The sequence below is a fragment of the Ranitomeya variabilis genome, chromosome 8 (genome assembly GCF_051348905.1).
Source record: "Ranitomeya variabilis isolate aRanVar5 chromosome 8, aRanVar5.hap1, whole genome shotgun sequence".
Lineage (NCBI taxonomy): Eukaryota > Metazoa > Chordata > Amphibia > Anura > Dendrobatidae > Ranitomeya > Ranitomeya variabilis.
Window position 1 is genome coordinate 27,633,710 of NC_135239.1, and position 14,472 is coordinate 27,648,181.

A 14,472-nucleotide genomic window follows, 5' to 3' on the forward strand; every position below is an offset into this window, starting at 1 on the left:
GCGCCAACATATTCCGCAGCGCTTTACAACTTATAGAGGGGACTTGTACAGACAATAGACATTACAGCATAACAGAAATCATAGTTCAAAACAGATACCAGGAGGAATGAAGGCCCTGCTCGCGAGCTTACATTATATCATCCAGAAGGACGGGACCCCCTACATTATATCATCCAGAAGGACAGGACCCCCTACATTATATCATCCAGAAGGACGGGACCCCCTACATTATATCATCCAGAAGGACGGGACCCCCTACATTATATCATCCAGAAGGACGGGACCCCCTACATTATATCATTCAGAAGGACGGGACCCCCTACATTATATCATCCAGAAGTACGGGATCCCCTACATTATATCATCCAGAAGGACGGGACCCCCTACATTATATCATCCAGAAGGACGGGACCCCCTACTTATATCTTCATATAATAATAATAATAATAATAATAATAATAATTTTATTTATTTATCGCCAACATATTCCGCAGCGATTTACAAATTATAGAGGGGACTTGTACAGACAATAGACATTACAGCATAACAGAAATCACAGTTCAAAATAGATACCAAGAGGAATGAAGGCCCTGCTCGCAAGTTTACATTATATTATCCAGAAGGACGGGACCCCCTACATTATATCATCCAGAAGGATGGGACCCCCTACATAATATCATCCAGAAGGACGGGACCCCCTACATAATATCATCCAGAAGGACGGGACCCCCTACATAATATCATCCAGAAGGACGGGACCCCCTACATAATATCATCCAGAAGGACGGGACCCCTACATTATATCATCCAGAAGGATGGGACCCCCTACATAATATCATCCAGAAGGACGGGACCCCCTACATAATATCATCCAGAAGGACGGGACCCCCTACATAATATCATCCAGAAGGACGGGACCCCCTACATAATATCATCCAGAAGGACGGGACCCCTACATTATATCATCCAGAATAACGGGACTACTACATTATATCATCCAGAAGGACGGGACCCCTACATAATATCATCCAGGACGGGACCCCTACATAATATCATCCAGAAGAATGGGACCACTCCATTATCATCCAGAAGGACAGGACCCCCTACATTATTTCATCCAGAAGGACGGGACCCCCTACTTATATCATCATATAATAATAATTTTATTTATATAGCGCCAACATATTCCGCAGCGCTTTACAAATTATAGAGGGGACTTGTACAGACAATAGACATTACAGCATAACAGAAATCACAGTTCAAAATAGATACCAGTAGGAATGAGGGCCCTGCTCGCAAGCTTACATTATATCATCCAGAAGAACGTGACCCCTACATTATATCATCCAGAAGAACGTGACCCCTACATTATATCATCCAGAAGGACGGGACCCCTACATTATATCATCCAGGAGAACGTGACCCCTACATTATATCATCCAGAAGGACGGGACCCCTACATTATATCATCCAGGAGAACGTGACCCCTACATTATATCATCCAGAAGGACGGGACCCCTATATTATATCATCCAGAAGGACGGGACCCCTATATTATATCATCCAGGAGAACGTGACCCCTACATTATATCATCCAGAAGAACGGGACTCCTACATTATATCATTCAGAAGGACAGGACCCCCTACATTATATCATCCAGAAGGACGGGACCCCTACATTATATCATCCAGAAGGACGGGACCCCTACATTATATCATCCAGAAGGACGGGACTCCTACATTATATCATCCAGAAGAACGGGACCCCCTACATTATATCATCCAGAAGGACGGGACCCCCTACATTATATCATTCAGAAGGATGGGACCCCCTACATTATATCATCCAAAAGGACGGGACCCCTACATTATATCATCCAGAAGAACGGGACTCCTACATTATATCATACAGAAGGACGGGACCCCCTACATTATATCATCCAAAAGGACGGGACCCCTACATTATATCATCCAAAAGGACGGGACCCCTACATTATATCATCCAGAAGAACGGGACTCCTACATTATATCATCCAGAAGAACGGGACCCCCTACATTATATCATCCAGAAGGACGGGACCCCCTACATTATATCATTCAGAAGGATGGGACCCCCTACATTATATCATCCAAAAGGACGGGACCCCTACATTATATCATCCAGAAGAACGGGACCCCCTACATTATATCATCCAGAAGGACGGGACCCCCTACATTATATCATCCAGAAGGACGGGACCCCCTACATTATATCATTCAGAAGGATGGGACCCCCTACATTATATCATCCAGAAGGACGGGACCCCCTACATTATATCATCCAGAAGGACGGGACCCCCTACATTATATCATTCAGTAGAGCTTGACCCCCTACATTATATCATCCAGAATAGGACCCCCTACATTATATCATCCAGAATAGGACCCCCTACATTATATCATCCAGAATAGGACCCCCCCAATATAGTCTCCTGTGTCCAGAACCTGTGCTATGTCCACCCCATGGCGATCACTTAGTAATTCTATACTGTAGACACCTAATAAACCAATTACGAGGCGCAGAGGGAAGGCGTCCTGCAGACTGGAGCCCACATCGTAACGTGGTCACACGACGCTCGCAGGACGAAACCACGTGAGTGACAGGAGCCTGAGACGGATCAGCCGGACGAGCCGCGAGCTGCTGCAGTAACTGGGACCCTGAGCAGATGAGGAGCCCTATCCGCTAACTATCAGGGCTCATCACTTACATAGAGTGGACTCTTTTCCACCATGTCATATGTGATAGTATCAGATCTAATTTCTATATATTTAATGGCGGGAGGCTCCTGTACGTACATGAGCGGCCTCCCATCTGCACAGTGGCTTCCTGTCCCGCAGGCCCATCCATCATCTGATCTCAGGGTGTGCTGGGCCGTCATATCAGAGGAGTTACTGGGTGTCACACGTAATGTTCTCCTTAGTTATGGGCGGAGGTCAAAAGTTTGAAGTTAGAGTTATTATAAAAATGGAAATAGCTGTGTAAATCCCAGATCGGTCATATTTTGATGTGACCGCAGCACCCCACATCACTGGCTGTTTTTTTTCCTTTTCATGCAATTTTAATGTTTTTATTCTATATATATTGTATTTAATTACTTGTCTTGCGTTACATGATCTACACTCCAGTTACTTTTTTTTTTTTCTTGCCACAAAAGCAAAAACAACGTTAAGGTATAAGTGGGAAAGGCCAACTCTGAACAGGAGAGGTTAATATCCTAACCTTTAGCATATAACATATATGAAGGGTTACAAGTAAATTGCATGTTGTGAGTATTTCGATACAATATATCCCAAGGATGAATTCCAAAGAGATGGCGGTATCATTTATCACAGACTAGTATGCGTGCATTTACAAAGAATCTGTGCAATCCTCGGCACGTGGAGCGTAAACTTTTCTCCCAGGTGCAGGCAGTGTTCTTTCATTGATAAGACTGTAGTTTTGTTTTTTTTTTTGCAGTGATTCCTCCTCCAGGTTTCATTAGAATTTTGGGGCAGATGAAATCCTTAAAAGGCTTGAGCGGCCCTGAGATCACAGCGTGAGGACTCGGAGCAAAACCTTATTCATGTTTCGTAATCCATGTAACTTTCCTGTGCAAGAATGCCAAATGCAATCTCTTTTAAAGTGACAGCAGAGGTCACACAAATTGCGTGCGGGTCGTACTTCTCTCTACAGAGAAGCAAAACCCGGTGCATCCAGATATGTACAAGCATTGAATATGCAAAATTTATACTGCAGCGCACAGAATCTACTTACAACATGAATGAGGTCGTCCACTTATTAAATCCTGTTCTCCCCAGTGCAAAATAAAAATAACGGATACTCGCCTCCCGCACTGTTACTGTTTCAGTGATCTTAGCGCTGGGTTTCCCGACACTTGCAGGACGTTGGCTGCAACACTCACAAAGCTTAACAGTCAGCGGCCCCTAAAACAAAACTGAAGTGTGAGATCTGCAGCCCATTGCAGGCCGCCGATTGACTGCAGCGCTGACGTTGCATAACAATATCAGGTAAGGCGTTGACATTGCTGGAACGGAAGAGGTGTGCTCTGCTGTCTTTATTTTACATTGTGGAGGGAGAACGGCATTTAAAGGGAACCTGTCACCGGGTTTTTCCTATGTGAGATAAGGACATTGCCGTCACATAGGGCTTACAGGTTTTATAGAATACTGCGTATCTGACCACAATCCAGAGCTTTTATTATTGCCACCTACGGGGCGGTGCGGTCCGATGGGCATCGCTGCACCTCCAATCTTCTTGCGATCGCCATCCCCTGCACTGGTTCGTGTGCATGTTGCGTACTACGTCACCCACATAGTGTCCATCATCGCACTCCTGTCAAAGTACTGCAGTGCGCATGCGCAGGAAAAGGCCAAAGAGCGCAGTGCAGTGATTTACCCTGCCCTCAGCAGGAGCGCGATGCTGGACGCTGTGGGTGACGTAGTACGCTTCATCCACACGAACCAGTGCCGGAGGATGGCGATCGCAAGAAGATCGGAGGTGCTGGATCAGGACCAGACACGCCCATCGGACCGCACCGTAGGTGAGAATAATAAAAGCTGTATTTCTTGTTTTGCCTAAGGAACAGACAATCCCAGCATGTGTTGCAGTTGTCCAACAGTCGCCAATCATGCAAACGTGTTACTGGAGCCGCTGCAATACGCGGGTAACACCCGAGCATGCTCAGATGGCGCTATATCCGAGCACGCTCGCTCAGCACTAATCCCTAACCTTTTTCTTTTATCAGACCTTACATCTCCTAGGTAAAATGCTGCACATTTAAAGGGCAGGTTGGATCTAGCGGTAATGTTAAAACAGCCGTTAGCCTGATGGGACAAGAGGGTCGGTTGACTTCTGTTATAAACACTGTCCTTCTCATTTGCCTTTTGTTTTTTATCTTGCAGGTTCGTCATCGAACGTCCGACCAAGTTATGGCGCTGAAGATGAACAAACTGAGTAGTAACCGAGCCAACATGCTGAAGGAAGTCCAGCTGATGAACCGCCTGTCGCACCCCAATATACTGAGGTACGGTCAGTCAGGGCCTGTGCTGATCGCTGCTCTAGTCCTCATGCTGCATCCATGGGGCTGTGGCCACCTGAGATCCTTTACCGTAGTGTGAGCAGATTGCAGTCCTAAAAGCTCAGCGGACGCTCCATGATGTATTGTGTAGGTGCTAGAACTTATTTCTTTTTTTTGCATGGCTTTTGTAGCATGTTTGTTGTAAAGGCTCCATCTTCCACAATGCAGCACATGATCCCTGCATAGGATGGGTGGCAGGATACCGGCATTTACAGGGGTATGGCCGGCTGTGCAGCATTGAAGCCCATGTCCCAGGGCTAGAAGTGAACGGGAGCCTGAGAGCCGCTATTCGAGGACTTACTGCAACTGTTGTGAGAAATCGAATTAAAAAAGTATCTTACAGATCAGAGATGAAAAAGATTAGTTCTGTATCCGAGCGCTAGTCTGTAATCGTGATGGTCTAGGCTGCAATCATAGAGGTGCTAATCCGGACTACTGATCAATGTGTGGTCAGTATATGTAGAGGTGCTAATCTGGACTACTGATCAGTGTGTGGTCAGTATATGTAGAGGTGCTAATCCGGACTACTGATCAATGTGTGGTCAGTATATGTAGAGGTGCTAATCCGGACTACTGATCAGTGTGTGGCCAGTATATGTAGAGGTGCTAATCTGGACTACTGATCAGTGTGTGGCCAGTATATGTAGAGGTGCTAATCCGGACTACTGATCAATGTGTGGTCAGTATATGTAGAGGTGCTAATCTGGACTACTGATCAGTGTGTGGCCAGTATATGTAGAGGTGCTAATCCGGGCTACTGATCAATGTGTGGTCAGTATATGTAGAGGTGCTAATTCGGACTACTGATCAATGTGTGGTCAGTATATGTAGAGGTGCTAATCCGGACTACTGATCGAAGTGGGGTCTGGTTATAGAACAGACTGCTGGTCTATACATAGAGCGGTTTTAGACCGGACTGCTCGCGATCACACACCGTGTGCAGAATTATTAGGCAATTTGTGGTTTTGATGATTCGTTGTATTATTGCACCAGTGCTGTCGGTCAGTCTAAAAGGTTAATAAACCTGAATACTTAAGAAAGTAAAAGTGAGGTTCTGCCTTTCTTAGGAGGATATCTCTGTATGCAGAATTATGCAACTGAGTGAAAAACAGAATTTTTTCCCCATCTCAATTGTTTATTTTCATCTGTTACAGTGAGAACGGGAGCCAAACTGCTCAAAATGTACAAAATACATTTCTGACATTTTCATAATAAATCCCAGTGACCAATCTAGTATTACAGCCGTCCTTCTTTTCAATAACTGTCAGGCCCAAATCCATGGAGGTGCTCAGTGTCTTCATCTATTGCTGATCCGCTGCACCAAGCACAGACACTGCTGGGAGAGGCGACTGTTCTCCTTCACCGGAGATCTCCCATCTGAGAAGGGTCACAAGTTCTCAGGAGCCGGAATACAAGCTCCTAATAATAATGGAAAGGTTCTGTCTGTAAATCGAGGGCTTTTGGACTGCCTGTCAGTAATGGAGGAGCTTGGGGGGCCTTTTTGGGGTTCACCTGTCGGGGGAACTTTGTCAGGGGCGCTGCTACTGTTGCACTAGAGACATTTCTCTTTCTCTTCGTGTAACTGGATCTTCTTGGGATGTAGCAGAATAAACACAAGGAAATCTGTTCGCTCAGTGCAAACGAACAAAAGGCGCAAACCAATTTAGCAACTGTCCGGCGAGCAGCGGCCACAGGTGTGATTCTGGGCGTGAGCCCGCCGGAGAGAAGCCTCTGTTAACCCCTTCTGGGCCGCAGCCACAGGTGTGATTCTGGGCATGAGCCTGCCGGAGAGAAGCCTCTGTTAACCCCTTCTGGGCCGCAGCCACAGGTGTGATTCTGGGCGTGAGCCTGCCGGAGAGAAGTCTGTTAACCCCTTCCCGGTTGTGGCCACAGGTGTAATTCTGGGTGTGAGCCTGCCGGAGAGAAGCCTCTGTTAACCCCTCCCTGGCCGTGGCCACAGGTGTAATTCTGGGCGTGAGCCTGCCGGAGAGAAGCCTCTGTTAACTCCTTCTGGGCCGCAGCCACAGGTGTGATTCTGGGCGTGAGCCTGCCGGAGAGAAGTCTCTGTTAACCCCTTCCCGGTTGTGGCCACAAGTATGATTCTGGGCGTGAGCCTGCCGGAGAGAAGCCTCTGTTAACCCCTTCCCAGCTGCAGCCACAGGTGTGATTCTGGGCGTGAGCCTGCTGGAGAGAAGCCTCTGTTAACCCCTTCCTGGCCGTGGCCACAGGTGTAATTCTGGGCGTGAGCCTGCCGGAGAGAAGCCTCTGTTAACCCCTTCTGGGCCGCAGCCACAGGTGTGATTCTGGGCGTGAGCCTGCCGGAGAGAAGTCTCTGTTAACCCCTTCCCGGTTGTGGCCACAGGTATGATTCTGGGCGTGAGCCTGCCGGAGAGAAGCCTCTGTTAACCCCTTCCCGGTTGTGGCCACAGGTATGATTCTGGGCGTGAGCCTGCCGGAGAGAAGCCTCTGTTAACCCCTTCCCGGTTGTGGCCACAGGTATGATTCTGGTCGTGAGCCTGCCGGAGAGAAGCCTCTGTTAACCCCTTCCCGGTTGTGGCCACAGGTATGATTCTGGTCGTGAGCCTGCTGGAGAGGAGCCTCTGTTAACCCCTTCCCAGCTGCAGCCACAGGTGTGATTCTGGGCGTGAGCCCGCCGGAGAGAAGCCTCTGTTAACCCCTTACCGGTTGTGGCCACATGTATGATTCTGGGCGTGAGCCCGCCGGAGAGGAGCCTCTGTTAACCCCTTCCCGGCCCTGCCAGACTTGCAGCTCAGGACCGGTTATTGGTGTTGGCGTCCTGCCCCCTTGGCCCGGTCGCATGAGTTTTTGGCAGCTTTCAGCCATTTCTATTTATGCTGCGAGATCTCCTCGTATTTGATGAGTCTCTCTCCGGCTTGTGTTGCAGTTTCGCCGCGCGGCTTTTTTACGAGGTATTTTTAGCAAGTAAAATGTTTGCCGAGTGAGCTCATACTCCAGAGATCGAACAGCGGCTCCTGCTCCGGGGGTTGTTTTATGCCAAAAAAATAATAATTTTCATCAAAGCTCAATACTGTTACACGGATTTTTCCATGTTCACTCAAAGTAACATTAAAACTGCAAATGGATCCTCGGAGTGGAAACGGTAATTGTGCAGCGTTCACGGTCGGCAGATTGGCCGTTACTGGATATACAGGGGGATGGTTCTCCATCCGATGAGAAGGGTTTATTGACCGTAATATTGGATGCGGCAGCAGATTTATGGGTCTATTGACATGTGCTGAAAGCAATTACGTAGATTTACGGCTTCATCTCGAGACACTTTAAGATGAGCTCCCTTCATTAGTGCATACGTGTTTCTGGAAACGTAGGATCGTATAAATCTGGGGTGTAAAAAGTACGGGAATGCTGGGTGACAACCACATTGGCTACTTTTATAGCTGTCATTGGGTCGTTTCCTCTAGAATCCTGAGTGGCAAATCTGCGTATTTGCACCCACGGCTCCTTGTTGATGACTACTGTGTATTAACGTTTCCTTAGATCTGTGGGTGCTGGCATAGTCTTACTATATCCCCCAATCTCTGGGGGTCACATTCAGTCACCCGTCATGATATTAGGTTAATCAGGGCCTGACCCGGCCGTCCGACACGGAGCGCTGCGCGAGCGTAACATTAGAATGTCAGCCCTTTTAATGATTGGCAGCCATCCAGCGGCGCAGCGCGGAGGATCCGGTTTCCGTTTAGTGCGTTTGGAGATAAATGTTTGATTTCCCTGAAATCCTGATCTTACAGATGATGGACTCCCTCCTTTTAACCACCCCTCATCACATTTTAACCCTTCATTTCTCAGTGGCTTTTAGGACCTCGTTCATGAATAATAATAAAAATTGAAAAGTTTAATAATTTTCTAATATACTTTAATGTCTTCAGCAGTTTTGCAGGGAACCGGTTGCATCCAAAAACGCTATTTACCTGCAGATATAGGGGGTAATATGCAGGTAAAAAGCATTTACATCTTGACTAGCTGCCTTACTGGACCAGCAGCTACAGGGAGAAAACGAATAAATATATCCTCCCTGCAGCCGCTCGCTTCCTGTCATCAGGGCGGTGGAGGGAGCGGTTACAGTTACCGCTCACTATTACAGTATAATTAGCAGTGACTGTAATCGCTCCCTGCACCATCCTGATGACTGGAAGCGAGCGGCTGCAGGGAGAATATATTTATTAATTTTCTTCCTGTAGCTGCTGCTCTAATAAACAAAGGTCGACCAACACTGACTTGCGAAAATGGACACGGACCATTAAAAATGGGTGCTTTGACAAGTCTGAATACATGTTCCATCTATGAGGATTTGTTACAATGTATCAGAGCACACAATCCCATCCAATGCCACAAGCCGTCAGTTATGTGACGCAGCATGTGAACATGAAGAGATGATATCTCATCTGTGTAGCTGTTGTGTTGCCGATAACATTAGAGGAAAGCGAATAACACAGTGATGGAGGATACAGTGTAGTGACGGTGGTCTCTGTGTCATCGCTGCTTTAATACTCTTTATTTTATCTCTTCCTGCAGGTTTATGGGGGTCTGCGTCCACCAAGGGCAGTTACACGCACTGACGGAGGTAAGGCTCGGGGGCATCTTTCACATTATTTCTATTTAACGTAGAAAAAAAAATGTTGCAGTAATGTCAATCATTCCCTGATGCTGCAGTGACCTGTGAAATATCCCACGGGTACACTAAATAACACTCCTGCTATTAACCCTTTCAAAACTGTATTAAAGGGCCACTGTCACCCCTCCAGCCGTTATAAACTAAAAGAGCCACCTTGTGCAGCAGTAATGCTGCATTCTAACAAGGTGGCTCTTTTAGTTTTTGGTTCAAGTATTCCCAAAATAAAGCGCTTTGAAACTTAGCCAAAATACCTGTCTTTAGCCAGGGAGGCGGGTCCTCACTCCCCAGCTTCTGTATACTGTATTCAGCTGATCGTGCCTCCTCATACAGTATACAGTACAGTATACAGTACAATACAGTATACAGACGCTGTAAGTTGGGGGACCTGGGTGTGCGCATGCCCAGGAATCCTAGCCCCACACTGTGCATAATGCATAACACACTGCGGGGCTGGGATTCCCAAGGTGGGTGGCCGCACTGCCCGCACAGGCGCAGTCTGCAAGCCTGGCTGGGACGTCACACGGCCAGAGCTTACACACAGCGCAGGCGCCGGTTTTGAAGAGAAAAAAGCGCGGAGGGGGCGGCGCCGAAAGCCACTGAAGATTTGAGTGACGGCAGAGTAGCGGTTGAAGCTGGGGAGTGAGGACCCGCCTCCCTGGCTAAAGACAGGTATTTTGGCTAAGTTTCAAATCGCTTTATTTTGGGAATACTTGAACCAAAAACTAAAAGAGCCACCTTGTTAGAATGCAGCATTACTGCGGCACAAGGTGGCTCTTTTAGTTTATAACGGCTGGAGGGGGTGACAGTGGCCCTTTAATGGAGCCTCCAGGATATTCTGATACAATGTGTTAATGAATTATTGTCGTGTCCCACCAAAATGTCAGCATTTCCTTGTCCTGTATACCCTCTTGTTCTGTCTCAGTCAGCCATTGTCACCATCTCCTGGTCCTGTTCCTCCTCCCCAGCTATCCAGTCTTGTGCTAAAATTCTACCATCGTATGGCGGTGACTCATGCTCCAGTCTACCCTCAAGTGGTGGCATCTCCTCCTCCAGTCCATCTTCAACTGGCGGCATCTCGTGGTCCTGTCCACCCTCTGACTGGCAGCGTCTCGTGGTCCTGTCCACCCTCTGACTGGCAGCGTCTTGTGGTCCTGTCCACCCTCTGACTGGCAGCGTCTCGTGGTCCTGTCCATCCTCTGACTGGCAACGTCTCGTGGTCCTGTCCACCCTCAACTGTTGGCCTCTCATGGTCCTGTCCACCCTCTGACTGGCAACGTCTCGTGGTCCTGTCCACCCTCAACTGTTGGCCTCTCATGGTCCTGTCCACCCTCTGACTGGCAACGTCTCGTGGTCCTGTCCACCCTCAACTGTTGGCCTCTCATGGTCCTGTCCACCCTCAACTGTTGGCCTCTCATGGTCCTGTCCACCCTCTGACTGGCAACGTCTCGTGGTCCTGTCCACCCTCAACTGTTGACCTCTCATGGTCCTGTCCACCCTCAACTGTTGGCCTCTCATGGTCCTGTCCACCCTCTGACTGGCAACGTCTCGTGGTCCTGTCCACCCTCAACTGTTGGCCTCTCATGGTCCTGTCCACCCTCTGACTGGCAACGTCTCGTGGTCCTGTCCACCCTCAACTGTTGGCCTCTCATGGTCCTGTCCACCCTCTGACTGGCAACGTCTCGTGGTCCTGTCCACCCTCAACTGTTGGCCTCTCATGGTCCTGTCCACCCTCAACTGTTGGCCTCTCATGGTCCTGTCCACCCTCAACTGTTGGCCTCTCATGGTCCTGTCCACCCTCAACTGTTGGCCTCTCATGGTCCTGTCCACCCTCTGACTGGCAACGTCTCGTGGTCCTGTCCACCCTCAACTGTTGACCTCTCATGGTCCTGTCCACCCTCAACTGTTGGCCTCTCATGGTCCTGTCCACCCTCTGACTGGCAACGTCTCGTGGTCCTGTCCACCCTCAACTGTTGGCCTCTCATGGTCCTGTCCACCCTCTGACTGGCAACGTGTCATGGTCCTGTCCACCCTCAACTGTTGGCCTCTCATGGTCCTGTCCACCCTCTGACTGGCAACGTCTCGTGGTCCTGTCCACCCTCAACTGTTGACCTCTCATGGTCCTGTCCACCCTCTGACTGGCAACGTCTCGTGGTCCTGTCCACCCTCAACTGTTGGCCTCTCATGGTCCTGTCCACCCTCAACTGTTGGCCTCTCATGGTCCTGTCCACCCTCTGACTGGCAACGTCTCGTGGTCCTGTCCACCCTCAACTGTTGGCCTCTCATGGTCCTGTCCACCCTCTGACTGGCAACGTGTCATGGTCCTGTCCGCCCTCAACTGTTGGCCTCTCATGGTCCTGTCCACCCTCTGACTGGCAACGTCTCGTGGTCCTGTCCACCCTCAACTGTTGGCCTCTCATGGTCCTGTCCACCCTCTGACTGGCAATGTCTCGTGGTCCTGTCCACCCTCTGACTGGCAACGTCTCGTGGTCCTGTCCACCCTCAACAGGCGGCTTCTCGTGGTCCTGTCCACCCTCAACTGGCGGCTTCTCGTGGTCCTGTCCACGCTCGACTGATGGCGTCTCGTGGTCCTGTCCACATTCGACTGGTGGTGTCTCGTGGCTCGTCTTGCTACTCTTCTGGTTTCCCCCTCTCTGAGTCCTCACACCTTTGTTGTGAATCAGCGTATGATTTATCCTGCACCCAGCCCCATAGACTCTTGTGGCCCCGTCCCTGCGGTTACTCTTGTTTGCTCTGTGGTCTTGCTGACAGCCAGGCTCAGTCTTGCGTTATATCCGAACAGTTATTGATGCAATGAATTGTGAATATGCAGCAATAATATTGCAGAACACATCATGTCAGCCTTATCCGACCAGAGCCCGTGTCTGCTGCATCCCTGCAATCACCAGCAGGGAGAGTGTTTTTGACTGTTCGTGTAAGACCCTCCTCCTCTGTCTGTGAAAGGAATCTGTCACCAAGTTTTTGCCACTTAATATGAGAGCAGCATAATGTAAAGACAGAGACACTGATTCCAGCGATATGTCACTCACTGGGCTGCCTGCTGTAGTTTTTATAAAATCACTATTTTATCAGCAGGAGATTATCACTATAGGACTAGTAAACCTGCTGCCAGGTAGTCCAACCCTGCCCCTACCACTGATTGGCAGTTTTCTGCCTATGCACAGTGTACACATAAAGCAACCAATCGATGGTATGGGAGGGGGTCATACAGAGCTCAGCATTTAGAGAAACTGCAGTAAGGCTAGGTTCACATTGCGTTAGCGCAATCCGCTAGCGCTAAACAAATTGCCCTAACGCAATGTTTATTTAGGGGCCGCGCTAGGAGTCGCGTTAACGTCCCCGCTCTCGCAGATCCCCGATCTGCGAGAGCGGGGAACGGACCTCGGGCGCGCCGCCGACGCTGCAAGCAGAGTCCGAGGCGCGCCACAGAAGAATGGCACATCGCTAGCGCGAGCCGAAAAAGGCACGCGCTTGCGATGCGCTAGAGGGAAACTTCACATTGCTGTCAATGGGTGCGCTAACGGACCCGTTGCACGGCGTTAATTGCGACATTTTCGCCGTGCAACGCTGTCCGTTAGCATGCACACATTAACGCAATGTGAACCTAGCCTAAGCAGCCCAGTAAGTGATACATCGCTGGAATCAGGGTATCTGCCCCATCATTATGCTGCTTTAAGATGCAGTAATAAAAACATGCTGACAGATTCCCTTTAAGTTGCAGGGAATTATTCCGCCTGTCTGGATCTGAGGTGATGGGGCAGGTTGTTATTATCTGCCGCACCAGGAACATTCCTCTAGCGGATGATTGATTCTCAGGGTGATTGTTGCGCTTCCTCCATCAGGTGCCCCCCACCTCTTCCTTTGTTGGGGTCAGGTGACTGTTCCGTGAAGCATTAATTTGTAAGACAAGACTCCTCTCATGAACAAAGGAGCCCATGGAGCGTCCTCTGCTCTATTATCATGAAATAATATCCGTCCGCCGCCAGATTTCTACAATCCGCCGTCTTTGTATTCACTTGTTCCAGAACACTAGTGTTTATGGGTTGGTGTGGATGATGTCAGATACGTCATGTGTTATAGATGCTCCGCTCATCAGCGACGGTTACAATCTTACACTCGGCCAGTTTATTACATGGCAACGCTCTAATAAAAGTGATTACTTGGCGGGCTGCACGTTTGGCGGGCCACATACTGGATGGGCCGCATGCTAAGCGGAATGCACACCGGGCCGGCTGCATACTAGGCGGGATTCATGCTGAGCTGGCCGCACACTGCTGGGCGGGATGCACTCTGCTGGGTCGGCCTCACGCTGCTGGGTCGGCCTCACGCTGCTGGGTCGGCCTCACGCTGCTGGGTCGGCCTCACGCTGCTGGGTCGGCCTCACGCTGCTGGGTCGGCCTCACGCTGCTGGGTCGGCCTCACGCTGCTGGGTCGGCCTCACGCTGCTGGGTCGGCCTCACGCTGCTGGGTCGGCCTCACGCTGCTGGGTCGGCCTCACGCTGCTGGGTCGGCCTCACGCTGCTGGCTCGGCCTCACGCTGCTGGCTCGGCCGCACCCTGCTGGCTCGGCCTCACCCTGCTGGCTCGGCCTCACCCTGCTGGCTCGGCCTCACGCCGCTGGCTCGGCCTCACGCCGCTGGCTCGGCCTCACGCCGCTGGCTCGGCCGCACGCCGCTGGGCCGGTTGC

The 14,472-nt window shown here is 49.8% G+C and overlaps 1 protein-coding gene across 1 annotated transcript in view; it reads left to right on the forward strand.

Annotated features, from left to right (window-relative positions):
* Positions 1-14,472, forward strand: part of TESK2 (testis associated actin remodelling kinase 2) — a 52,121-nt gene that overhangs the window by 18,253 nt on the left and 19,396 nt on the right. The window contains exons 3-4 of the mRNA XM_077278177.1: positions 4,942-5,063; positions 9,669-9,717. Coding sequence (XP_077134292.1) covers positions 4,942-5,063; positions 9,669-9,717 — 171 coding nt within the window. The remainder of the gene's footprint in view (positions 1-4,941; positions 5,064-9,668; positions 9,718-14,472) is intronic.